This window comes from Oncorhynchus nerka, linkage group LG13, assembly GCF_034236695.1.
Source record: "Oncorhynchus nerka isolate Pitt River linkage group LG13, Oner_Uvic_2.0, whole genome shotgun sequence".
Lineage (NCBI taxonomy): Eukaryota > Metazoa > Chordata > Actinopteri > Salmoniformes > Salmonidae > Oncorhynchus > Oncorhynchus nerka.
Genome location: NC_088408.1, coordinates 83251162 through 83278517, shown reverse-complemented (window position 1 = coordinate 83278517; position 27356 = coordinate 83251162). Strand labels below are relative to the sequence as shown.

At 43.0% G+C, this 27356-nt stretch overlaps 1 protein-coding gene across 1 annotated transcript in view; it reads right to left on the bottom strand.

The window, feature by feature from the left end:
• Nucleotides 1-27356, bottom strand: part of LOC115140273 (tenascin-like) — a 72998-nt gene that overhangs the window by 37029 nt on the left and 8613 nt on the right. Inside the window, exons 2-6 of the mRNA XM_029678555.2 lie at nt 11411-11997; nt 9829-11049; nt 8296-8559; nt 7518-7633; nt 5820-5973 (exon numbers count right to left, since the gene is read on the bottom strand). Of these exons, the coding sequence (XP_029534415.1) occupies nt 5820-5973; nt 7518-7633; nt 8296-8559; nt 9829-11049; nt 11411-11891 (2236 nt within the window). The 5' untranslated portion in view covers nt 11892-11997. The remainder of the gene's footprint in view (nt 1-5819; nt 5974-7517; nt 7634-8295; nt 8560-9828; nt 11050-11410; nt 11998-27356) is intronic.

Here is a 27356-nt window from a genome sequence, read left to right as displayed (position 1 = left end):
AAACCGCCCCAACAGGTCCACAGACGATGCAATCGCCATCACACTGCACACTGCCCTATCCCATCTGAACAAGAGGAATACCTATGTAAGCATGTTGTTCATTGACTACAGCTCAGCAATCAACACCATAGAACCCTCCAAGCTCATCATTAAACTTAAGGCCCTGATTCTCAACCCCGCCCTGTGCAATTGCGTCCTGGACTATCTGACGGGCTGCCTCCAGGTGGTGAAGGTAGGAATCAACATCTCCACTTCACTGATCCTCAACACTGGGGCCCCACAAGGGTACATGCTTAGCCCCCTCCTGTACTCCCTGTTCACCCATGACTGCGTGGACATGCACGCCTCCAGCTCAATCATCAAGTTTGCAGATGACACAACAGTAGCGGGCTTGATTACCAACAACGACGAGACAGCCTACAGGGAGGAGGTGAGTGCACATGGAGTGTGGTGTCAGGAAAACAACCTCCAACTTAACGTCAACAAAACAAGGGAGATGATCGTGGACTTCAGGAAACAGCAGAGGTAGCACCCCAGCCTACAGGGAGGAGGTGAGGGCACTCGGAGTGTGGTGTCAGGAAAACAACCTCTCACTCAACATCAACAAAACAAAGGAGATGATCGTGGACTTCAGGAAACAGCAGAGAGAGCACTCCTCTATCCACATCGACAGGACAATAGTGGCGAAGGTGGAAAGTTTTAAGTTCCTCGGCATACACATCACGGACAAAGTGAAATGGTCCACCCACACAGACAGTGTGGTGAAGAAGGATCAACAGGAGGCTGAAGAATTTAGGCTTGTCACCTAAAACCTAAAAACGTTTACAGATGCACAATTCAGAGCACCCTGTTGGGCTGTATCACCGCCTGGTATGGCAACTGCGCTGTCCTCAACCGCAAGACTCTCCAGAGGGTGGTGCGGTCAGCACAACGCATCACCAGGAGCAAACTACCTGCCCTCCAGGACACCTACAGCACTCGATGTCACAAGGAAGGCAAAAAAGATCATCAAGGACAACCACCACCCATCCCACTGTTCACCCCGCTATCATCCAGAAGGCGAGGTCAGTACAGGTGCATCAAAGCTGGGACCGACAGACTGAAAAACAGTTTCTATCTCAAGGCCATCAGACTGTTAAACAGCCATCACGAACACAGAGGCTGCTGCCTACATACAGACTCAAATCATTAGCCACTTTAATAAATGCATCACTAGTCACCTAAAAAAATGACACTTTAATAAGAGTCAATCACCACCTTCCGGAGACACCTGAAACCCCACCTCTTTAAGGAATACCTAGGATAGGATAAAGTAATCCTTCTCACCCCCCTAAAAGATTTAGATGCACTATTGTAAAGTGGCTGCTCCACTGGATGTCATAAGGTGAATGCACCAATTTGTAAGTCGCTCTGGATAAGAGCATCTGCTAAATGACTTAAATGTAATGTAAATGTAATAATGTTTACATGTCTTACATTACTCATCTCATATGTTTATACTGTATTTTATACCATCTACTGCATCTTGCCAACGCCGTTTGGCCATCGCTCATCCATACATTTGTGTATTAGGTCATTGTGAAATTGTTAGATTACTTGTTAGATATTGCTGCACTGTCTGAACTAGAAGCACAAGCATTTCGCTACACTCGCATTAGCATCTGCTAACCATGTGTATGTGACCAATAAAATTTGATTTGATTTGATTTGATGTGGGTGTGTTTTAATGGCAGACATAGAGAGGCCTTGAGCTACATGGAGATCTAGGTAACATAATCCCAGTGCTGTTGTGTAAAAGTATGTTTGTGTGTGTTTATGTGTGTGTGTGTACGTGCGTGTGCGTGCATGTGTGTGCACGCATGTGTGCAAGCACACGTGTGTGTGCGGTGTGTGTATGCGTGTCTCAGGTTCCAATGTTCAACAGCTCAACAGCTCCATAAACTTTAGGCACGGACATGCTAGTCCTATAGTGTCAGTCAACGCTATAATGTATAAACTACCCTCCGATAAAGAGGAAGGGGGCGTATAAGAGGAGAATGTCAGGTAGCTAGTGACTTAGTTCTGTTTACTCTGGCAAAGCGAATGCATTTTCCAAACCATAAATAAGCAGAGAGAGCCTGACCTTGAATTGGGATGGAGGTGAGCCAATAAAGGTTAGTACAGAAACCTGGGAAGAACATTTGCTTCAGGATATTGAAATGTCTTTACTCTGATTTGTTGAAAGAGAACTCTTGCAAGGGCAGGGGTGAAAGCTCCCAGTCTGTTCAGCTCCCACGTCAGCGCTGGCATGTTCGATTAAAAACCATGAGCTGGCGCACACCCAGGAGAAATAGTTTGTGTGGAGGTGCAGACTAACGGCGAGTGAACTATAAACTATCAAAATAAAGAAAGTCACACACTCCATGTATAAACTCCCAGCAATTTAATGGGTATTTACCAACGTTTCTGCATCACTGTGCCTTCCTCTGGGTAATGTCATGAATACTTGAACCAGGTTATGTAGACAAAAAGTGCAATTAGTGTAACCAATGACAGTAGTGAGGGGTGTGTCTTAATGATTAAGTTAATTAAAATTAATTTGTGAAACTGTTAAAAAAAAAGTATATGGCATATTAAATATATTACACTATTGTTATCATATAGAAAGATAATGGAATATTGTATCATATTAGCATCAGCATACGTTGGTTGTTTCATTCAATTTCACATAATCATTTCGTACTTAATTTCATATTTGTTACATGTAATCTTTTGGTTCAACCTGAATGTATAATGAGCACCATCAAACAGAGGGAACATATTAGGTGTACTCTAAATCACAAAAAAATAAGTTGAATTTCTGTGTGAAATTTCCCAAGATACCAACTTTCTATACAGTCGCGAAATTACACAAACAAGTGTCTCCTCCACCAGGTAGACAGACCCATTGTAGCAGCAATTGACTCTGTAACATCAAACATTTCCACATTTGTGGATTACCACATTAAACTGATGGTTGAGAATCTCCCATTTTAGGTTAAAGACACGAGTCACATGATCTCATTGATAGAGGGCTTAGGAAGGTTACCAGAGGGCACCCTGCTGGACATTTTTGATGTGGAGAGCTTGTACACTAACATCCCACACACTGGAGGCTTGCAGACGCTGCAACACTTCCTTCAGCAGAGAGACTCTACCCTTGCTCCATCCAATGATTGCATCTTACAACTTACTGAACTGGTATTATCACATAACTACTTTGTCTTTGAGTCAGACCTTTTCCTTCAAAGTCGGGGTGTAGCCGTGGGCTCCCCTTTTCCCCCAACTATGCAAACCTGTATGTGGGACAATTTGAAGAAGCACTCCTTTATAAAACAGAGACACCCCTTACTTTCTAAAATACTTCTATTGAAGAGATATATAGATGATGTCTTTGTGCTATGGGAAGGAAGTCAGCAGGAACTAAATGAATTCCAAACTCTGCTAAAGGAGAACTCTGAATACCTCAAATTCACCATGCAGACTGGTGAGAGAAAAATAAACTACCTGGACTTATGGATCATCAAAGAGAATGATGCATTACACACAGACTTATTCACGAAGCCCACAGATCGCAATACCTTGTGCCTATGTGCAGATAGTATGCATCCTCTTCCCCTCAAGAATGGCCTACCATATAATCAGTTACGCAGGGTTAAACGAATCTGTGGCCACCAGTCAGATTTTGACAGCAACGCAAAAAAATGACAGATAAATTCAAAATGAGAGACTACAAGGACAAAACTCTTGATGCTGCAATGATGAAAATATCTCAAAAAACAAAAGAGGAATTACTAAACCAAAGAAGAAAAACAACGCAATCGTACACGAAGGTTTCGGAGAAAATGAAAGATCCTGATAAAGCACTGGCACCCCGACTGGTTGTCTATAAGCATGGTCACAATATTGGAGATAGTTTGGTGAGATCTGACATGCCCCCTGAGACTACTCAGACTCTCTTGACACCTATCCCAAATGGGAACTACAAATGTGGCTCTTGCGCACAGTGCAATAGCACTATAAAAACGTCTTTCTTCAGACACCCACATACAGGTGGAAAGATCCCTGTTAGGGGATCATCTCATGCAAAACCAAGGGAGTAATCTATGTCATCACCTGTCCATGTGGAAAAGCCTACGTAGGACAAACGAAAAGACAATAAAAACAACGCATAGCTGAACACCGCAGCTCAATCAGGTGTAAGAACATTGACTATCCAGTAGCAGCTCACTTTGTTGAATCTAACCATCCCATCTCCTCCCTCAAATACACAGGCATTGAGCATGTTGCTCTACCAAGGAGAGTAGGTAACATGATGATCCTACTACTACAAAGGGAGGCTTATTGGATATCCGATCTATAAACAGTTTTCTGAATGTTGACTTTGATCTCAGGCCCTTCTTATGAACAAAATGTTTCCTTTATGAACAAGTCTTATAAATGTATATATTTTTCTACAGCTTATTAGCGTACACCTAATATGTTCCCCCTGTTTTATGATGCCTAATATACATTAAGGTTTAACCAAAATATCACATGTAACAAATATGAAATGAAATAGAAAAGTATTATGTGAAATTGAATGAAAGAACATATGTTGATGCTAATATGATAAAATATTCCATTAGGTTTCTATATGATAACAATAGCGTAACATATTGAATATGCCATATATTATTTTTAAACAGTTTCACAAATTAATTTTAATTAACTTAATCATTATGACACACCCCTAACTACTGTCATTGATTACACTCATTGCACTTTTTGTCTACATAACCTGGTTCAAGTATTCATGACATTACATTTACATTTACATTTAAGTCATTTAGCAGACGCTCTTATCCAGAGCCTGAGGAAGGCACAGTGATGCAGAAACGTTGGTAAATACCCATTAAATTGCTGGTAGTTTATACATGGAGTGTGTGACTTTCTTTATTTTGATAGTTTAGGGCTGGAATGTTCCAGAAAGCTTTTTTTCCCTAAATGACAATAGCACACCATTCTCCATGACTATTCATGAATGTGTTGGTAGTGCAGTATATTTTAACCTCCCCTCGAGCCACCTAAAAATAGCTTGGCTAGTGAGAGGGTACGAGATGTATAGTTTCAACATGAAACCTATTGTTATATTGATCCCATAAAAGCCATTAGCCCTTATAGCAGCAGCATTATGGAAATATGATTTCCACATAAATGTTAACCAGCCGAGGGGGTAGGGATGGCTTTTTACTACCTCTGGTAAATCAAGACGTTGCCATGAAAAGTGACAAGCAAATCACTCAATATTGGCACTTCAGGATGCCTTGGATAGACTGTCAAGCTGCATCCCAAATGGATGCACTATAAAGGAAATAGGGTGCATTTGGAACACACTCACAGAGCTGCAGCAGTGCGGATATTCAATAGAGAAACCTAGTGAATCAAGGTGACAATGTGTTTCTGTGCGTAACTATGACAGCTGTAAGCTGCTTCTGAGTCTGTGTGTATTGCTGGGAATCATGTCTTTTAAATCTCCAGCAGGTGGTCAGAATGGCGTAGAAGGGGTTTATGGATTATATCCAATGCAAATATGTCATGAATACAAGGATTACAGAACATTTGAGGTTGGCAAGAAATAGTTCATCATATTTTGAAATAGTTATTTAATTTACTTGTTTTAATGCGCGACAAGCTACCATCTACGCAGATTTAACATTCAGGTTAATTTTCCAACTGAAAGATATTGGCCTGGAGGAGCAAATTCTTGTCCTAAAAAACAAGTGAATAGAACTCTATAAGTGCTGTATGTAAGGACTCACTTGTGAAAAGGCTTTTGCGTGCTGCAGGTCCGCTGGTGTTGTTCTTCACCACCTCCAGTTTGACCTCGTACTCCTGACCAGGTCCCAGCCCAGACTGCTCGAACATGGTGTCAGGGCTGCCCAGGGAGTTCAGAATCTCCCCGTTCTCCTCTTTCTGACAACACCAAACGACACCAGTCATTAAAATGAGATGGCATGTTTTAAGACACACAGTATATCTACCGTTACCCACCTCAAAGTCAAGGTTAGCCTTGGGCTGATTCCCAAATGGCACCCTAATCACTACTTTCCCAGGGCCCCTCTGGTCAAAAGTAGCACACTTTATAGTAGATGGGGTGCTATTTGGGACATAGTCTTGGTGTGGGAATAGGGCAGCCACATCGTACTCAGAGGATTCTGTCTGTGATGGTTAAACTACTGTAAGGATGTGGGGGGGGGGACTGAATGTAATGAACTGTGGCTTTCATGTCCTTGGGCTACTTCTCATAGGCTTTGGAAAAGAAAAAACAAAGCATTCAGAAACAATAATGGTTCTGTGCCTCATTGCTGCAGTACATGGCCATTAGAGCTGTCGACAGAAGCCTTGCAGAACATTTAGTCACATTTAACTGCTGACTTAGAGACTTGAATACGGGCTCTGCTACATGATTTCCACAGGATACTCAGGTTCACATAGTATTTGTCCCAAATGGCACCCTACACCCTATTCCCTATACAGTGCACTACTTTTGACCAGAAACCATAGACCCATAGGCTTCTGGTCAAAAGTAGTGCACTATATAGACAAAAGTGTGCCATTTAGAACACAAATGCACATAGCTAGGGCAATTACTGAAGCTAGGAGTGGGTCTGTCTGTCCTTTCAGGGGGCGGTGTATGGTTTCGACCACAGGAAAGTGGGGATAATGATAGGCTTTTGGCTTCTGAAGATCTCAGCCTCCTCCATGTAGAATATGTAGAGACAGATCTATTAACAACAAAATCCACCATGGGAGACGAGGGAAAGGCGTGTTCCTCACTCAGATTGTTTGAAGACGAGGGGTCTACTACTGATAACTCAGTGTTTCTATAGATGAGAGGTCTACTACTGATAACTCAGTGTTTCTATAGATGAGAGGTCTACTACTGATAACTCAGTGTTTCTATAGATGAGAGGTCTACTACTGATAACTCAGTGTTTCTATAGATGAGAGGTCTACTACTGATAACCCAGTGTTACTATAGATGAGAGGTCTACTACTGATAACCCAGTGTTACTATAGATGAGAGGTCTACTACTGATAACCCAGTGTTACTATAAATTAGAGGTCTGCTATTGACAACTCAGTGTTTCTATAGATGAGAGGTCTATTACTGATATCTCAGTGTTTATACTGCTGATAACTCAGTGTTTCTATAGATGAGAGGTCTATTACTGATATCTCAGTGTTTATACAGCTGATAACTCAGTGTTTCTATAGATGAGAGGTCTATTACTGATATCTCAGTGTTTATACTACTGATAACTCAGTGTTTCTATAGATGAGAGGTCTACTACTGATAACTCAGTGTTTCTATAGATGAGAGGTCTACTACTGATAACTCAGTGTTTCTATAGATGAGAGTTCTACTACTGATAACTCAGTGTTTCTATAGATGAGAGGTCTACTACTGATAACTCAGTGTTTGCATAGATGAGGGTCTACTGCTGACAACTTACAGTGTTTCTGAAGATGAGGTTCCAGCCATCAAAGGGGATGTCCAGGGGGTCCCACTGAACCTCTACTGCAGTCTCCCTCACTGATGTGAACTTGAGTCCCTCGGGCTCAGGGAGATCTAATGGGATGAGACTTACAAATGAAACCATGTTTGATATTCTGTTTACTAAATCCTCAGGACACCCAGCACATGGACTGTGTCAAAAATGGCACCCCTTTCCCTATATAGTGCACTGCTTTCGATCACAGTCAGCCCTGTGTCCTGGTCAACAGTAGTGCACTATATAGGAAATAGGCTGGCTGGTTCCAATGATGGGTAAATAAAGTGTAACAACATTGAAAAACTACCATATCCCAGGTACAATTAGGGATTTAATTCAATGAGATTAGCAACAGATGTTCGCATGAGCCCTGCAATCAATTTGTTGATATAATTCGTTTTTTATTGGCTGCCCGTTATGAATGTCACTTTTGCATTACTTCAGATCTGGGAGAGCCGACAAGTCAGGTACCAAAGGTGAGGTAAGGGTGTACGGAGTCCATTTTAGGACAGTCTCAGTCAGACTTGAGTCTGTCTTATCACGAGTTCCAGGAGAGACTGAGATGGCCTTAATATGGACACCGTAGAGGTGAATTACATCTCCGGGCTGAAGTTTCCCCAGTTACAGATCTAGGATCAGCTTACCTTCCACCAATCCTAACCTTAAACAATAGTGGGGAAAATGAAAATCTGACACATGGTGAGAGTCTTCGGTCAACTTTTTACTACTCCTGACTTACGTGTTGCCACTCTGGCACTGACAGGGACACTCCTCTTGTTGCTGAGGACTGCGAAGACACTGATCAGATACTCCACACCAGGCTCCAGCTCACTGATGGTGGCGTTCTTCTGATCCCCATGCACACGCATGTCCAGCTCCAGGCCTCCAAGGGCGGTGGGCACATATGTGACCAGGTACTCTGCCACCTGCATCTCGTTAGCCCAGGACAAGTCCACTGTCTCTGGGGTGACCTCCTGCACTGTCAGGTCCTTGGGTGGAGACACTGGAGAGAATCACAACCACATCATGTTAGGGGACATATTCAGTATAGTAGGTATAATTGTAACAGATGAGTGTTTTTTATTGCTAATACCATGGACTTGGTTGGGTACGCTTTATAACATGACAAAATAATACACAACTATGACACGTATCACAAACGCAAAGGACAATGCCTATGAATCACTTTCAAGTTCATGTAGTCTTAATGAGAAGGGAAATTAAAATGTCCGGATTTGCTGAACGTAGAATTCCTGTCTGGAAATTCCAGCAGCTGCACAACTACACTTCAATGGAGGGTGGACATCGAATAGCATCAATTGCCAAACCCATTTTTTTTTAAATGTCTCTGATTTCAGGTATTTTGCGGCATCTAACGACATAAATTCGACCAAATCATCAATTCTCCAAGATGACTCCAATTGCCATGGACATTTTCACTTGACATCCACATTAAACAGCAACAGTATTTATTCAAAGCAATGTAACCAATGTTGTGCAGCCAGACACTTTAGCATTTAAATGAATGTCATCATGTTGAAATGTTCCTCAAACATATCAGCCATAAACAAATGATATCACATCAAGCCATAATCCCATCAAGCAAAGGATGTGAGATCTCTCTCTCTGTCTCTTTCTGTTTGTCCAAAATGACACCCTATTTCCTAGTACAGCGATTCTCAACTGGTGGGTCATGACCCACATACGTGTCGAGGGAGGTTTGAATGGGTCGAGAGTGTGAGCAAACATTTTTATTTTACATTTTTTATGAAAAATACTCCAGTCTGAAAATTAAACTACTAAAACCAGGTAGAAAGTGTGTAGAAATGAACCTATATATTTTTTTATAATTTCATATTTTTCTTTAATCACAGTATCTTCAATATAGAGTTATTAGCAACGCTATTTAGAGGATTTGGTTGATTTTGTGTTCTCAAACCAGTGAGCTTAACATTCCTCATGCAGAATATGGGCTAAATTAAATTAATGACAATGAAAAAGGTGGGACTGCTGTTCCCTTTTCATATAACTAGTACACTTACTATCAATATAGCATTCAAAATAGTTTTCCAGGTTGCATTTTAGCCCCCCCAAAAAATTATATTGGTTTGCAACTGAGACAACCTGGTTCAATTTGGGTTCTGAGGCAAAACCAGTTGAGAACCACTGCCCTAATACACTACTTTTGACCAGAGCCCTAATGGCCCTAGTAAAAAGTAGTCCACTATAAAGGGAATAGGGTGCCATTTGGGATTAATCTTCGGTTTCTTACCCCCAGAGCAGTCCTCTCCGATGAAACCTTCATTACACAGACACACTCCATCCATACATCTCCCCTGGTCCTCACAGTCTCCTGGACAGGTCAGCACAGAGCAGTCCAGGCCCTGGAATCCCTCGAAGCACACACATGTCCCGTCCACGCAGTAGCCCCTCTCCAGGCAGTTTTTGGGACATGTCTTCTCACTGCAGTCCTCCCCAGCAAAACCTTTGTTGCACACACACTGGCCGTTAACACAGTGCCCACTGTTCAGACATTTGTTGGGACAAGTCAGCTCGCTGCAGTCTTTGCCCGTGAAGCCAATGAAGCACACGCACGTGCCGTCAACACACTCGCCGCGTCCCAGGCAGTCTTTGGGGCAGGTCTTGATGCTGCAGTCGTCCCCGGTGAAGCCTTTACTGCACACACACTGTCCATTCAAACACCGGCCTCGGTTCAGACACTTCATGGGGCAGGAGATTTCAGAGCAGTCGTCACCCTCAAATCCTACATTGCAGACACACTCTCCATTGACACACTGGCCTCTGTTGCTGCAGTTGTCTGGGCAAGACAGGATGGAACAGTCCACTCCCTCGAAGCCTGGGTCGCAGATGCACCTCCCGTTGAAGCAATGGCCTTTCTCAGTACAATCGTTGGGGCAGGTGAGCTTGGAGCAGTCTTCGCCGCTGTAGCCAGAGTGACACACACATTGGCCGTCGACACACATCCCACGGTTGTTACAGTTGCTGGGGCAGGTGAGTTCCCCACAGTCATCCCCGGTGAAGCCCTCCTCACAGAAGCAGGTTCCGTTGACGCAGCGACCGCGGTCGTAGCAGTCGTTGGGGCAGATGAGCTCGGAGCAGTCGTAGCCCATCCACGGCTCGTCACACACACACTCATCGTCTACACAACGGCCGCGTCCCAGGCAGTTGTTCAGGCAGTTGGTCTGGGAGCAGTCGTTCCCGGTGAAGCCGTCCTCACAGATACACATGGCGTCGATGCACTCCCCGTTGTCCCCACAGTCCTCCTGACATGGCTCCATGCTGCAGTCGTCTCCGTGGAAGCCCTCGAAGCAGACACACTTCCCATCGACGCAGCGTCCCTGGTCTTGGCAGAAGTTGGGGCACTCAGACTCGGTGCAGTTGGGTCCCTTCCAGCCGGGCTCACACACACAGTTGCAGGTCTCAGTGCTGAAGTTACCACGGCCGTTACAGTAAGGCTTGGTGGCCACCTCACCTGAGGAAACGTAGAGGAAACAACACATACATCCATTAAATTATGATAATATTATAATCTTTGCAGCAAATAATATATGTACAAAAAGACAATTGCAATGAGTCGGAATAGGGAATATTGATCTATAGCAGAATTAAAAGCAATGTAGGAATGTAATCTAAGTGAAAACTATAACTCTAACTGCCGCAAGAACAGTGTTTCTAAATCCTGGTCCTTGGAACCCAAAGGGGTAAACATTTTCCTTTTTTCCCTAGCACAAACTAATTTTATACAACGAATCTACCCACTATCAAGCCTATAGTTGAAACAGGTGTGAAACACTGCCTGAGAATGTCTTTGGTCAAAATGTTCTGTGCTATACCTGTAACCTGGGCTCCACAGCAACCGGCTCCACTGCCACACTGTTCTCTGAGGCTGGACAGCTCAGACTCCAGCATCTCCAGTCTGCTAAAGATGTCCTTCATATCAGGCATGTGGTTGTCACAGCCACATGCCTGCTTGGGGATGTTGATGCGGTGGGTGAACACGATCTGGTTCTCTCCGTCCATCGTGTGGTCCTTGTTCTCCATGCCCTGCATGACCGACTGGACTGGACTTCGTTTAGGCTTGACCTTGGTTCCTTCTGGGCTCTCCATGTTTACGGAACACAGGGAGCTGGAGGGGACGTTGATGTTGTAGACGTGGTTGAAGACCACTGGTTGGTCAGGGTGGGGCAGGGTCAAGTTCTTAGAGGGTTCTCTCAGGGTTTCTCTGCGGTGGCGGATGATCTTCTTGACCAGGCCGGTGCTGGAGAGTTGAAGCAGCATAGCCACGGTCACACAGCCTAGGAGCAGGCCTTTCATCACCCTGATGACCAGGTCCAGTCACGTCCTGCTGGGGGCGCTTGTGAGCGGTCAGGGACGGTGGAGGAGAATGGAGTTCTTCTATCTGGGAGATGGCGCAGATACCCTTGTGTGTAAGAAAGAAAGAAATACGAAAGAAAGAAAGAAAGAAAAATAAAGAAAACATAATGTGAATAGAAGCAGAAGGTCAGCCTTCAGATAAACTGTATGTATGAAAAAGCAAGGAAACATTAGAGTTGAGAGAGATTTTGACAAATACTGTATGTTGTATTACAGTAGCTACTTTATTATATTTAAAATCTCAACCAACTATGAATTCTCAAGTTATGAAACTCAGAACTATGTTGACATTTCCAGTTTGGTCTTGCTAGCCAGTACGGAGCTGACAGTGACCAACACAAAACACCCTGATACACATGGGACCACTTGGCTGTAGTGAAATGTCATAGTATCCTACTAAAAGCAATTAATCTTCCACAGTCCCCCTCCAATACATTATCCTGTTGCAGCCTGCCTGCCTGCCTGCCTGCCTGCCTGCCTGCCTGCCTGCCTGCCTGCTGTCTGTCTGTCTGTCTGTCTGTCTGTCTGTCTGTCTGTCTGTCTATCTGTCTGTCTGCCTATCCTTCCTTCCTTCCTTCCTTCCTTCCTTCCTTCCTTCCTTCCTTCCTTCCTTCCTTCCTTCCTTCCTTCCTTCCTTCCTTCCTTCCTTCCTTCCTTCCTGCCTGCCTGCCTGCCTGCCTGCCTGCCTGCCTGCCTGCCTGCCTGCCTGCCTGACTGCCTGCCTGTTTCCCTGCCTGACTGCCTGCCTGTTTCCCTGCCTGCCTGCCTGTTTCCAGTCTCCCTGCATGCCGGTCTGCCTGCCTGCACCCCATCTCAACCCCCCTGGTCACAGTGGAGGACACAGACACTTAGTGGATGACATTGTGGCATTATTTTGTCTATTTCTCTGAGGACTAACACTGCAGGGACAATTACTGCAGGGGTGGAGTGTTGTGACCTTGAGTACTGCTCGAGCTTATTCTCCGTCCGGGTTTCTCATGACATGCTGCCATAAACAGCAGGCAACACCTGCATGTGGGGAGTGGGGAGCTACCCTTCTCCCTCCCCTTCCTGACTCCCTATACCACAACCCAAGCTGACAGATTAATACTGATGAGGGGAAGACCATCTGCAGGTTCCTGGCTAGCCTAGTGGCGCACGGAGTGGAGGGTGTTCAGTTTGCGCACCAAATGGCACCCTATTCCCTTTATAGTGCACTACTTTTGACTAGAGCCCTATGGGTATTAGTTGTTTTTTTAAATAGTCAACTGTAAAGGGGATAGGGTGCCATTTGGTACGCATCACAGGGCTCCCCAAGGGTCAGATCAGCATTCACCTCACCGCTCTACAGACGGCCATTCAGCTTAATTTGGTAACATGATTCTTTCTACACCAGAAGTTACTGGGCTGTTTGGCAAGGCTCCTGAGCATTGTGGCTGCTTTGTTAAACATTTTTTTCATTTAATTTATTTCACCTTCATTTAACCAGGTAAGCTAGTTGAGAACAAGTTCTCGAGGGGCGAATGGCTCAAAATAATGGCTGTAACAGAGCAAATGGAATGGCATCAAACACATGGAAACCATGTATCCCATCGATGCTGCTCTAGCCATTACCATGAGCCTTTACTCCACAATTAGGGTACCACCAACCTCCTGTGCTCCTGCAACATGTTGTTTCTTTTAAGAGTAATGGTCTGCTGGAAAATGTGCCGAGATTGAATTGTGGTTTAGAGACAGGCAGTAAAAGTTTGTTTTCTTTCCTTTAATCTTGTGGTTAGATAAAACATACAAGTATTCTCCACACCAAATACAGGTTAGTTAAAGTATTCGCTCTTGTAAATACAGGTTAGTTAAAGTATTCTCTCTTGTAAATACAGGTTAGTTAAAGTATTCTCTCTAGTAAATACAGGTTATTTAAAGTATTATCCACTGTAAATACAGGTTAGTTAAAGTATTCTCTCTTGTAAATACAGGTTATTTAAAGTATTATCCACTGTAAATACAGGTTAGTTAAAGTATTTTCCACTGTGGGCAACCAAGCTTGAACGTGAAGCATTAACTACATGTTCTGTATGAACACAAGAATAGATGTTGACATAAAGGGGGGATTTGTGAAGACTATTCCTAACAATATGGTATTAAGTAACTATTAGGTCACTTAGTTTAAGTTAAGAGTGACATATTTAGAAATACCTTGTTATTGGCACATTATACGTGAGGACATGAGTGTAAATACAAATGTAACAATGGATTTCCTGCCTTCAATAAAAGTGTGTGTGTTTTGTACCACAAGCTAATGAAATACTAACTTTTCTGCACCATTTATTTGGTGTTCCTCATCTTCAGTAAGTACATCATTTCTACACTCTCCCCTGTGAGAGCAGACGGTGGGGGGCTGACAGACAGGACAGTCATTGGCACAGGGAAGTCATGAACAGGTAACATCCTGTGCTGTGAGGAGCTGCTCTGTTTCTGTCTGCTCGGTCTCCTGAACCGGGGCTGGCTGACGTGTGATTAGGCTGGCTGACAGATGAGCTCCAGTCACAGGGATACAGGGGATGGGATCCCACGGCTGATCTCAGCTTCAGCAGCCCCACGTAGCCAGCCGCTGATTCGACAGACAGGGATGAGTGCCTCCGTGATGTACGCACAGTAAGAGCACTAATGGGAGCGCTAAGATCTGGACCCTAGGGGTGCTAAAAAGCTACCCCCCACCTCACAGGCATATACACACACACACACACTCCACTGTGCCTGAGCATCGCAAACCAGGGATTAAATCAACAAAATAGCCAGAAAATTGCTTTGAGCTGCTGCTGGGGTTTTAGTTCTGGACGGATGGTTGGCTTTCTCACTTTGGAGGCTGGCTGGCTTCTCTCCACATGAACCTCTAAGGGACCCAACCCTCCCTGAGAGACAAAACTACTCTTTGTGTGAGGCATTATTTAGCAAATCTGTGGCTTTGGCAAAACACAGTATTATTCCAAAAATAAGTGGAAAGGAATAAAACATGTCTAATCAGAATCAACTATCTACAGACAGGAGAAGCTAATGCCAGCTTCTTGTGACCATACGGTTATTATTAGATGATACTGCGATTAACAGACAGTTGTAGCTTTTTTCTACCATGGGAAACGAAGAAAACAGCCTCCCCTCCTGGACTTCCATCAGCAGACCCCCGTGGCCATGGTTTGATGCTAATGCAGCTGGTCGCTGGCACACCAACTCAGACCTGACACTATTTGACTGCTGCTGCTTTCACTTGTTTTTACTCTATTGTTAGCTTCTCAGACCACAACAAAGCCAGTTGGCTGCCATGTGGCCAATGTGAGGGGAATTTTACCAGGGAAAGAGGAACCTACTGGCTGGCACACATATTTAGTGCAAGTGATCTATATTAGCCCAGTATTGTATGAGTGGTACTGAGCCGGCAACACTTCAGTTTTATACCCACCCCACACAGAGGACAGCTGGGAATGGTTTCAAACAAAGTCCCGTCTTCAAAAGCTTCTCATTCAAAACTTTGCAGTATTGACTATTCATCTGTCTTAACAATGGTGCCCATTTAAGCAATAAGGCCCGAGGAGGTGTTCTCTGCACGACGCAACGAGGAGTGCCAGGTTACAGCCCTTAGCAAAGGTTTGGATTGATTCATTCGAAAAAATGGCAAAGAAGAATGAGTCTACAGATCTCAAAACAAGCAAAGCAGCATCCTTCTCTGACCCTGCCATATGGACATACATAATGATCATGGGGATTAGAGACGATGTCTGCACCCCTGTGGAAAACCAATTAGCATAATAAAAAAATCCCCATGAAAATATCTGTTCAAAGTTTCTCAGTCCAACGCATCTCTCCGTCCAAACATCGGTTTATCCTACAAACTATTAAGACCCTTCTATAGAAAGATGAGACTCACAAACACAATGGTGTTCTCCGTTTTGCTCTGAATTCGGTACAGCCGATGGGGCTTGTTGGTAGAGCCAATCTTCCAACCTCTGTATGTAGCGTCCGAAGAGTTTGGGCTGCACACTAATAGGACGCCTCTGTGGAAATTTGTGGATCTGGCTATTTCAGCCACACCCGTTGTTCACAAATGTATCAAATCGAGCACACAGCCATGCAATCTCCATTGACAAACATTTACAGTTGAAGGGCCGTACTGAAGAGCTCAATGACTTTCAACATGGGACCGTCATACTCAGTTAGTCAAATTTTTTGCCCTGCTACAGCTGCCACGGTTAACTGTAAGTGTTGTTATTGTGAAGTGGAAATGGCTAGGAGCAAAAACGGATCAGCTGTGAATTGATTGGCCAGACAAGCTCACAGAACGGGACTGCAGAGCGCTGAAGAGCGTAGCACATGAAAATTGTCTGTCCTCAGTTGCAACACTCACTACCGAGCATAGTGCCAACTGTAAAGTTTGGTGGAGTAGGAAAAATGCTCTGGGTCTGTTTCTCATGGTTCTGGCTAGGCCCCTTAGATCCAGTGAAGGGAAATCTTAACACTACAGCAAGTATTTACGTTCTTGACAATTCTGTGCTTTCAACTTTGTGGCAACAGTTTGGGGAATGCCCTTTCCTGTTTCCGCATGACATTGCCCCAGTGCACAAAGTGAGGGCCATACAGAAATGGTTTGTCGAGATTTGTGTGGAAGAACTTGACTGGCCAAAACAGAACCCTGACCTCAATCCCATCGAGCACCTTTGAGGTGAATTGGAACGCCGACTGCGAGCCAGGCCAAATCGCCCAACATCAGTGCCCGACCTCACTAATGCTTTTGTGTCTGAATGGAAGCAAGTCCCTGCAGCAATGTTCTAACATCAGAGGCTGTTATAGCAGCAAAGGGGGGACCAACTCCATATGAATGCCCAAGATGTTGGAATGAGATGTTCGACGAGCAGGTGTCCACATACTTTTGGCCATGTACAGTAGTCTACATATGGAGACTGTTCAGTGACGACAAAAATGTACAAAAATGTTTGTTTTTTAATGTTTCCTGATCTTTCTTATATCTCTCAGATATAGGACAGACACTTCAGAACACATTTATTTTGTATTTTTGGGGGGGCCTTTCTGTTGTTCCATATAGTGAAACTGTTATTCAATGCGGTTTAGACTGTTATGGGATCAAGAAATAGGGTAAAATGTGATAGTTGTAACTATGTTGACATGATTTTGATTGATCAAATAAGGACGAAACTACATTAATCTACTGTAGCTACATTGCAAGCATCGGGTGAACTGACGAACAGTTTTACCATGTGGGTGTGGATACAATAAGCATGGTCCTTCATTTTCTATAGAAAATCATATATTGTGTGAGACAGAACTGAGACCCAATAGAGATTAAATCTAATCCCCAGAAGTGTTTCTTTACATAAATCTGCTTCTCATACTTGACTGTACCTCCCTGCTTTTGTCATTAGTGTAATGTAAGAACCATGGCACTGTGGCTCCAACTTCAACCAATGAAAGCCATGATCCTCCTTTACCTTACGGTACTAAACATGATTTTTTCTTCTCTGATGAAGACTCTCCTCTGTGTGCTGTGTTCTTTCCTTCTGTTCTGTGTAAGTCTTGGAGGATCTTGATTCTTCAATAAATCCAGTGAGTTCACTTATTTAACACAAAGCAGAAGGAAGAGTATGAGGCTTGAACACAGCAAGAGGGGAAACCAGGACCCTGCAGGCCATTGAAATCCCTATAAGCTACAGTTTTGCCTATAAACTACAACATTTTCCTTCGATTGTATCCCAAATGGTGCTCTAGTCCCTAGTGCATTTCTTTTGACCAAGACCTATGATCAAAATAAAGGCACTATTTAGGGAATAGGCGCAAGTAAGATTTTTGTTATAAATGTTTAATCGCTTAGCATAGCTGCTACCGTTTCCCACGTTAACCTCTAGTTTCAGGGGAAATGAACAATTATTGCTATTCTGTCGATGATTGCTTTTCCAGGAGTGCCTTACATTTTCTTTCCTTGTCCCATCTTTAAGACACTGGAAGTTGTTATTTCAATTGGTTCTGGATGAGCACTTTATGATTGATGAGAGGGAGCTTTCCGCCTGTAGAGGATTTCAGACGTTATATGCAGAAGCCAGGATTTCTTTCAAACTCAGCTCAGCCTGGCCCCCATGCTGCAAACTTAATTATCACTCTAGCCTACAGGGGCGGACTGGGACCAAAAATCAATAACCGGCCCATTTTCTTTCCTTTAAAAACCCAAGAAATACAGGTCCACTTGGCTAAAAATGGACTACCAGTTGTCCCTTGGTAATCTATCTTAACTAATACTCACTGTTCCATATGGTACAGTCAAAATAAATCACTAGAAAAGACAACTGTTCACCACGCACAGTTTGGCCTGTCACTGCAACCAGTCTGTTTGGTAAAAAATACTAACTATTGATAGAGCAGGAAGGAAGGCAAGCGTCATCATTCTGCGGGCACATGTGTTCCATGACATAAACGCAAGCTAATACAGATCATGACTGTCTGCTAATGATAAATGGAAGATATGCCAGAGGAGTACAAAGGAAGCAGTCGCATTGCTGGAGTGTCCTACTGTCTACCGTATCAGTCAGATCAACTACACAACAAACACACTGAATAATGAAACAGACTGGCACACTTGATGTGTAAAAACTGTACATATTCAATGATTTCTTCAACCAACTCCCAGGACTGTATCTACATCCCCAGTTTGTTAAACAGGGGACAGGGGAAAAGCATCGTTTCAGTAGAAATCATCAAGCTTGTCTAGTTTTGTAGGTCACCCATGGCAAAGACGGGCTTGCCTTCCTTGGCACACACTCTTATTTAATCTGGGTCGCTCGTGAGGAGGTGAATGGCCAGTTATTGTCTGGAGGATCTTTTCACCTTGAGAGACGCCATACAAAATATCTCAGTGGATGTGTACTGACCCAGAGTATCAGGCTCATAGACCATGGTATCAGAGTACGAGGCTCAATGACCAGGAAATTCTGCTCCAACAAAAGATCATGAGAAAATACAACACATCAAACTGCCACACTTACATCTTCCATTTACTACAAAGCCCGGAAAAAAACCTCTCTCTTATCACATTTCAAGATTCATCTTTAAAGAGAAGATTGGCGATAAGGAGGACACACTGGCTAATATTGAAATGGTTTGATATGCACATAAATCATTCAAAAACGCCTGCAAGGTGAAAGGGTTTCTACTTATGTCCTCTTCTGGAGCGGTTAAAGTGTTTGTTTCAATCTCCACGAAGGTCACAATCAGAGAGAGAAAGACAGAGGGAGAGAGAGAGAGAGAGAGAGAGAGAGAAAGAGAGAGAGAGAGAGGGTGGGGGTGAGGGGGGAGAGGAGAGATAGTTGCTGAGGCCAGCACTATATCTGTATGGCTGAGAGTTATAATCATCAAACACAGAAATTGATTTCCTGTATGACTTATAACGTGGATTGAATGCGAGTGCGAGTGAGAAATGGGATCGATTGTAAACTCCAGCCCTCAGTCATGTTGTTGCTGCTCACCAAAATGGGTTTCTAAAGTTATCACCTTGCAACAATGGGAAACCCTGTGCTCTCTGTCCTTGTCTCGATCGATCAAACAGTACACAACCCTTACTGATATTGCACAGTGTTGAACTGAGTTGAAAACGACGCAGGAATTCATTTTTGAAAACACCGTAGACGAAGCAGTCAATCAATCTCATTTTATCCAGTCAGAGGGAGGGGAGGAAGGCACCGCATGCTTTAGAGGGATGAGGCTCACTGATGGTACTGACTGTGCCCAAGACCTAACACATTGGAAAAAACAAACACAAAAGGGTGCCATTTTGGATGCAGCCTCTAACGCAGTCCACTGCCTCTAAACAAGCCCTCTCAGTCTAGTTTGCTAGTGGACGACTGGACGCAGGCGTCCCTCAGACATTTATTTTCTCTGGCCTGGATGCCATTTATAGGGCAGTCAGTTGTGGCAGGTTTGGGCTCACTGATTGGTTTCTAACTAATTGTTTTGAGCAGTCATAATAAACACAATACACTTCCATTTGTTTGGATGAAAGGCCTAGATGGTAACGACACAGAAACTGACCCTCATATCTGGCTGTTGGACAAGTCACAGAGGTGGTAAGGAATTTCACCTCACATTAAATGTAGTGTTTGGTATTTCTGAGCTGTATACATTTCCATGTTGATGATAACTAGAATTGAATAATTGCAGAAATGCAAATAACCCCACAAGATTAACTTTAATGGCATAGTGCAGTCAAAAACATGATTTTGCTGTGTTTTATATATATTTCCACACTATGAGGTTGAACTACACTGTGAAATTGTGAAAATGCTCTTTTAGTGTAAGAGCTGTTTGAACAGACTAGCTGAAATGTCAGCCTGTTTTCATGGGATGGAGTTTTGGCCTGCCTGGTGACATTACCAGCAGGTAAATTAGTTAATAGACCAATAAGAAAGAGAGTTCCAACCCTCTCTGCCAATAACAGCTAGTTTTCAGTTTTTCCCTCTCCACTCAGACCACTCCCAGATAGTCCAAGCTAAATTCGTGCTTAAGAAATTGCTCTTTGCTAAGAAACTATTTTTGTTTATTTTTGACCATTTTATTTGAAAACAATCACAGTAAGGTACATATTCGTTACCCAGAAATGATCTGATATTGAGATAAAAAAATGGCTGATGCATTGGACATTTAAGAAACTTGAAATTGTAGACAAGTCTCTTTGAATATGCATACAGTCTTTGGAAAGTATTCAGACACTTTTTCCACACTTTGTTAGGTTACAGCCTTGTTCTAAAATGGATTAAATTGTTTTTCTTCCTCATCAATTTACTCGCAATACCCCATAATGACAAAAGCGATAACAGGATTTTAGAACATTTTGGGAAAAACGGAAGATCACATTTACATAAATATTCAGACTCTACTCAGTTCTTTCATCAAACATATTTGGAACTAATTACAACCTCGAATCTTCTTGAGTATGACAGTACAAGCTTGGCACACTCGTATTTGGGAAGTTTCTCCATTCTTCTCTGCATATCCTGTGTGTTTAGGGTAATTTTCTGGTTGGAAGGTGAACCTTCACCCTAGTCTGAGGTCCTGAGCACTCTGAGCTGGTTTTCATCAAGAATCTCTCCCTACTTTGCTCCGTTCAACTTTCCCTCGATCCTGACTAGTCTCCCAGTCCCTGCTACTGAAAAACATCCCCACAACATGATGCTGCCACCACCATGCTTCACCGTATGGATGGTGCCAGGTTTCCTCCAGACGCAATCCTTGAAATTCAGGCCAAAGAGTTCAATCTGGTTTCATCTGACCAGATAATCTTATTTCTCATGGTCTGAGAGTCTTTAGGTGCCTTTTGATAAACTCTAAGTGGGCTGTCATGTGCCTTTTACTGAGGAGTGGCTTCCGTCTTGCCAATCTACCATAAAGGCCTGATTGGCCTGATTGGTGGAGTGCTGCAGAAAAGGTTGTCCTTCTGGAATGTTCTCCCATCTCCACAGCTCTGTCAGAGTGACCATCGGGTTCTTGGTCACCTCCCTGACCAAGGCCCTTCTCCCCCGATTGCTCAGTTTGGCTGGGCGACCAGCTCTAGGAAGAGTCTTCATGGTTCCAAACTTCTTCGATTTAAGAATGATGGAGGCCACTGTGTTCTTGGTGACCTTCAATGCTGTACCCTTCCCTAGAGCTCCACGGACAATTCCTTCGACTTCATGGCTTGGTTTTTGCTCTGACATGCACTGTGGGTCCTTGTATAGACAGGTCTGTGCCTTTCCAAATCATGTTCAATCAACTGAATTCACCACAGGTGGACAGGTGGACTCCAATCAAGTTGTTGAAACATCTCAAGGATGATCAATGGAGACAATGGAAACAGAATGCACTGGAGCTCAATTCTGAATACTTATGTAAATAAGGTATTTCTGTTTTAAAATGTGTATAAATTAGCTAATATTAAAAATAACTTTGTTATTATGGGTTATTGTGTTTAGATTGCTGAGGATTTTTTATTTATTTAATCAATTTTAGAATAAGTCTTTCACTTAACAAAATGTGGGAAAAGTCAAGGGGTCTGACTACTTTCAGAAGGCACTGTACAGTATGTTTCTAAACTAAGGGGTAAACACTCAGAGAAGGGAGAATATTAAATAAATCATGTGTTACAATGTTTTGATTATATCCCCTCCTGGCATATAGCTTATAATTTTCCTTGGTATGGGAAAAGCATAAAATTACTTTAAAGTTTTAAATATATCGAAATATGGTCTTGTTTTTTTCTCGGGATGAAAGGGCTTGGTTTCATATAAATCAAGCCCCATGTTAATGATCTTCCATTACCCTGGTGTATCTGATGCCACAGATAGCAGGGGAGTGGGTTGGTTGGTGTGTTCATGTCTGATAAGACAGGCTGGGGGTGGAGGACTGTGTCACCAGCACAAACACTTATCGCAATGCACTTCTAAGTCCCAAATGACACCCTATTCCCTATATAGTGCACCTTCAAAAGTAGTACACTACATAGGGAATAGAGTGCCATTTGGGACTCAGACAATGAACAGCTAGTGCGATCACCTAGCCAGGGGTGAACAGTATCCCCCTGATTGAAACACAGGGTTGCTTTAAATCCTATCCCAACTTATCTGACTGTTACAAAAAGTCAACACACATTTACAGAACCGAAAAGCAATTTCCCATTCTGACATTGAGATACAAAGACAAATTAGGATGCTGTGAATGCACATGGGAGGAGAATAGAATGGCAGGCAGACAGCCGGAGACTCCATTTTATTGTCAAAATGTCTCTCATCTCTGGACAGAGCCCATCAATTTTCTTTACTGCTAGTAACCCAACGTAGGTCTGTCACACACTGCTCTTGTAGTCCAGTCCAGACGGAGAGGACACATACCAGTCGTTGTTCATGAGATCTTTTTACCATGTTGTTGGTGATCTCCTGTTTATTAGTTCAACCTCTGTGTGGCAGGCAGCGCCAGGGAGAAGCTGCCTCATCTCCTGCCTTTATAGCACATCTAACCATTCATTTCAGCAGACAGTCGTAACAACCTAGACCTCCAGTCATTTATCCCACTTCCTTTAGTTTTAACACCACACAGCAATGACAATAAAATCTGCACGTGTTTGACCTCATTCTAACTACTTTACTCTAAAGACTTTTCCCACAGTTTGTTGTTACAAAGTGGGGTTAAAATAGATTAACATGTTGTATTTTTTTATTATCTACACAAAGAAAAATTCTAACTTTTGCTAAAAATGTAAGAAAAATAAACCACTAATAGAGTGTATCTTGATAAGTATTTAACCTCCTAAGTCAATACATGTAACACTCACCTTTAGCAGCAATTACAGGGGTGAGTCTTTCTGGGTAAGTCACTAAGAGATTTGCACACCTGGATTGTACAATATTTGCACATTATTATTATTTTAACAATTCTTCAAGCTCTGTCAAGTTGGTTGTTGATCATCGCTAGATAGTTATTTTCAAGTCTTGCCATGGATTTTCAAGGCGATTTAAGTCCAAACTGTAACTAGGCCACTCAGGAACATTCAATATTTTCTTGGTAAGCAACTCCATATACAGTTGAAGTCATAAGTTGACATACACTTAGGTTGGAGTCATTAAAACTTGTTTTTCAACCACTCCAAATTTCTTGTGAACAAACTATAGTTTTGGCAAGTCGGTTAGGACATCTACTTTGTGCAAGTCATTTTTCCAACAATTGTTATTGATTATTTCACTTATTATTCACTGTATCACAATTCCAGTGAGTCAGAAGTTTACATACACTAAGTTGACTGTGCCTTTAAACAGCTTGGAAAATTCCAGAAAATGATGTCATGGCTTTAGAAGCTTTTGATAGGCTTATTGACATAATTTGAGTCAATTGGAGGTGCACCTGTGGACAAAAATAAAAAATCAGCCAAGACCGCAGAAAAACAATTGTAGACCTTGGGAGCAATTTCCAAACATCACAAGGTACCATGTTATTCTGTACAAACAATAGTACGCAAATATAAACACCATGAGACCATGCAGCCACCATACTCTCAGGAAGGAGACACGTTCTGTCTCCTAGAGTTGAACGTACTTTGGTGCGAAAAGTGCAAATCAATCCCAGAACAACAGCAAAGGACCTTGTGAAGATGCTGGAGGAAACAGGTACAAAGTATCTATATCCACAGTAAAACGAGTCCTATATCGACATAACCTGAAAGTCAGCTAAGCAAGGAAGAAGTCACTGCTCCAATACCGCCATAAAAAAAGCCAGACCACGGTATGCAACTGCACATGGGGACAAAGATCATACTTTTTGAAGAAATGTCCTCTGGTCTGATGAAACAAAAATAGGACTAATTGGCTATAATGACCATTGTTATGTTTGGAGGAGAAAGGGGGAGGCTTGCAAGCCAAAGACACCATCCCAACAGTGAAGCACGGGGGTGGCAGCATCATGTTGTGGGTGTGCTTTTCTGCATGAGGAACTGGTGAAAATTCTGAGGATATATTGAAGCATCGTCTCAAGACATCAGTCAAGAAGTTAAAGCTTGGTCGCAAATTGGTCTTCCAAATGGACAATGAACCCAAGCATACTTCCAAAGTTGTGGCAAAATGGCTTAACCTCTCTGGGATAGGGGGCAGTATTTTCACGTCCGGATCAAAAAGCATGCTCAAATGAAACAACCTGCAACTCAGGCCCAGAAGCTAGGATATGCATATTATTTCTAAAACCGTTTGAATAATGTCTGTGAGTATAACATAACTGATTTGGCAGGCGAAACCCCGAGCACAATCCATCCAGGGAATTTTTTCTTTGGCATTCCCGTTTTGATATAAATAATCTTGCAGTTCCTATGGCTTCCACTAGATGTCAACAGTCTTTAGAAATTGGTTGATGTTTTTCCTTTGAGTAATGAAGAAGTAGCTCTTTCCTTTCTGGGTGTATAGCCAAGTGGACTGTTTTGTTTGGGGCGCGTGACCTGGAGCTCGCTCCACTTTCATTTTATCTGCTATTGAACACAGTTTATCCTGTCTTAAATTTTTAGCAATTATTTACATTTTAAAAAACCTAAAATTGGATTAGGAAAGTTGTTTGAAATGTTTGGACCAAGATTAGGTGCCCTTCTTTGCGAGGCATTGGAAAACCACCCTGGTCTTTGTGGTTGAATCTGTGCTTGAAATTCACTGCTCAACTGAGGGACCTTACAGAGAATAGTATGTGTGGGGTACAGACATGAGGTAATCATTCAAAAATCATGATAAACACAAGTATTTCAGACAAAGTGAATCCATGCAACTTATTATCTGACTTAATTAAGCACATTTTTACTCCTGACCTTATATAGGCTTGCCATAACGAAGGGGTTGAAAACGTATTGACTAAAGACATTTCAGGTTTTCGTTTTTTATTATTTTGTCAAAATGTCTCAAATATAATTCTACTTTGACATTATGGGACAATGTGTGTAGGCCAGTGACACAACGTCTTCATTAGGTCTGTAACACAACAAAATGTGGAAAAAGTGAAGGGATGTGAATACTTTTGGAAGGCACTGTATGATGCACTGTTGATAATGTACTGTATCTTATTGAGGCTGGCTGACCTTGAAGACAAGGATGAACTTTCAAGCAGCCAACACCTTCTCAGGTCATCAAATCTTGCTGCAAGACGAGCTCGACAGAGATCTGATTGCAGCACCATAACAAGAAACAAGAGAGCTGGGAACAACTGTGGATTCATATTGGTTACCTCTAGAGAGCGCTTGTTAACTTAATTGCTTACATATACAAAGTGGCACTACGACCAGACACAACATGAGTGAAGTAAAAAAATAAAAAAAGAGGAAAATTCTCAGCAGGATCCAATTCCCTCACAGACAAACAAACCTTCAGACAATAATGCAGCATGGCTCTATAGTGGCTTTATGGATGAATAACTGTCTACTTGCTTGTCTGTGGTAGGCACAAGGATTTTCTGTCCAATGGTGGACAGAAAAATCCCTTTCCTGGAGAGGGAGCACCTTGCAGGCATGTGGTCTCGGGAGCATTTCACCGTGTTGCTCCCCAACTTTGGCTTTGCACTGCAGCAGTGAATTCAGACAGAGGAAAGGACAACTTTCTCTGTCCTTGGTCCTAGTTACTCCCTCGCAAACTGCAGAGGCAGCTGTCCAGTACTTCTGCTAACAACGTACAGTAGACAACTTGATGAAAAAGTTTAGAGTAATAACATTAGGTGAATTGCCATGTTTGCCTTCTTCATCCACTTGTAAATGAACCGAGGGGATTTTTAGGTTATTCAAGGACATCCAAAGTACTGAAGGATATCTTTTGAATACTGTGGGGTATTCTTCACAGCATTTACAGGCTTTATGACGGGAAGGAGAGGTTTTTCCCACTCGGAAATCGAGGCAGGAATGTTGGCTGTGATATGAGGACATCTGTTTGTCCCTGTCAATGAAAGGCTGACAGTGTGTCGCGTGTCCTCACGGGGAGTACTACCATCCTTTCACACACTAATACGACCCCAGGTCATACACTTTATGGGTCTCCCATTTACCATATCCCAATTTAAATAGTCTGCCCCCTCAATGAGGCCTGTCTTGTCCAGGGAACGCGATGCTATGGTGTGTGCATTCCAATATGTGGGGTCACTGGCGAGTCACAGTCCCATCATCAGCCAGCTGTGTTCATCTCTTGGATGCCACCAATGGAGTTATAACGTTGGCAACACAAAGACCCCGGGAACACAGACAGTGTCCCAAATCTCACCCTATCCCCTATATAGTGCATTACTTTCAACCAGGTCCTTTAGGGTTCTGTTCAACAGTAATGCACTGTATAGGGAATAAGGTGTAATTTGGGATGCACTCACAGGCTGCCAGCGCTTCCCCTCCACTCAGCTCTCACATTAGCATCAGAGTAACATTAAAAACCGTCTGGGTGTTCAACACTTTAAGACATTAGATTATTTTTGAGAGAATCTTTGTTCCCGTGGTGATAACTAATCTGTCAGGAGCTTTTTGTCTATTCGGGCGGAAAAAATGTGTAGTTTTTTTTACACATCACAATACCACAGATGTCTCAAGGTTTGAGGGAGAGTGCAATTGGCATGCTGACTGCAGGAATGTCCACCAGAGCTGTTGCCAGAATTTTGAGTGTTAATTTTTCTACCATAAGCCGACTCCAACACTGTTTTCGAGAATTTGGCAGTACGTCCAACTGGCCTCACAACCACAGACCACATGTATGACATTGTGTGGGTGAGCGGTTTGCTGATGTCAACTTTTGGAACAGAGTGCCCCATGGTGGTGGGGTTATGGTATGGGCAGGCATGAACTCAATTGCAATTTATCGATGGCAATTTGAATGCACAAAGATACTGTACGTGATGAGATCCTGAAGCCCA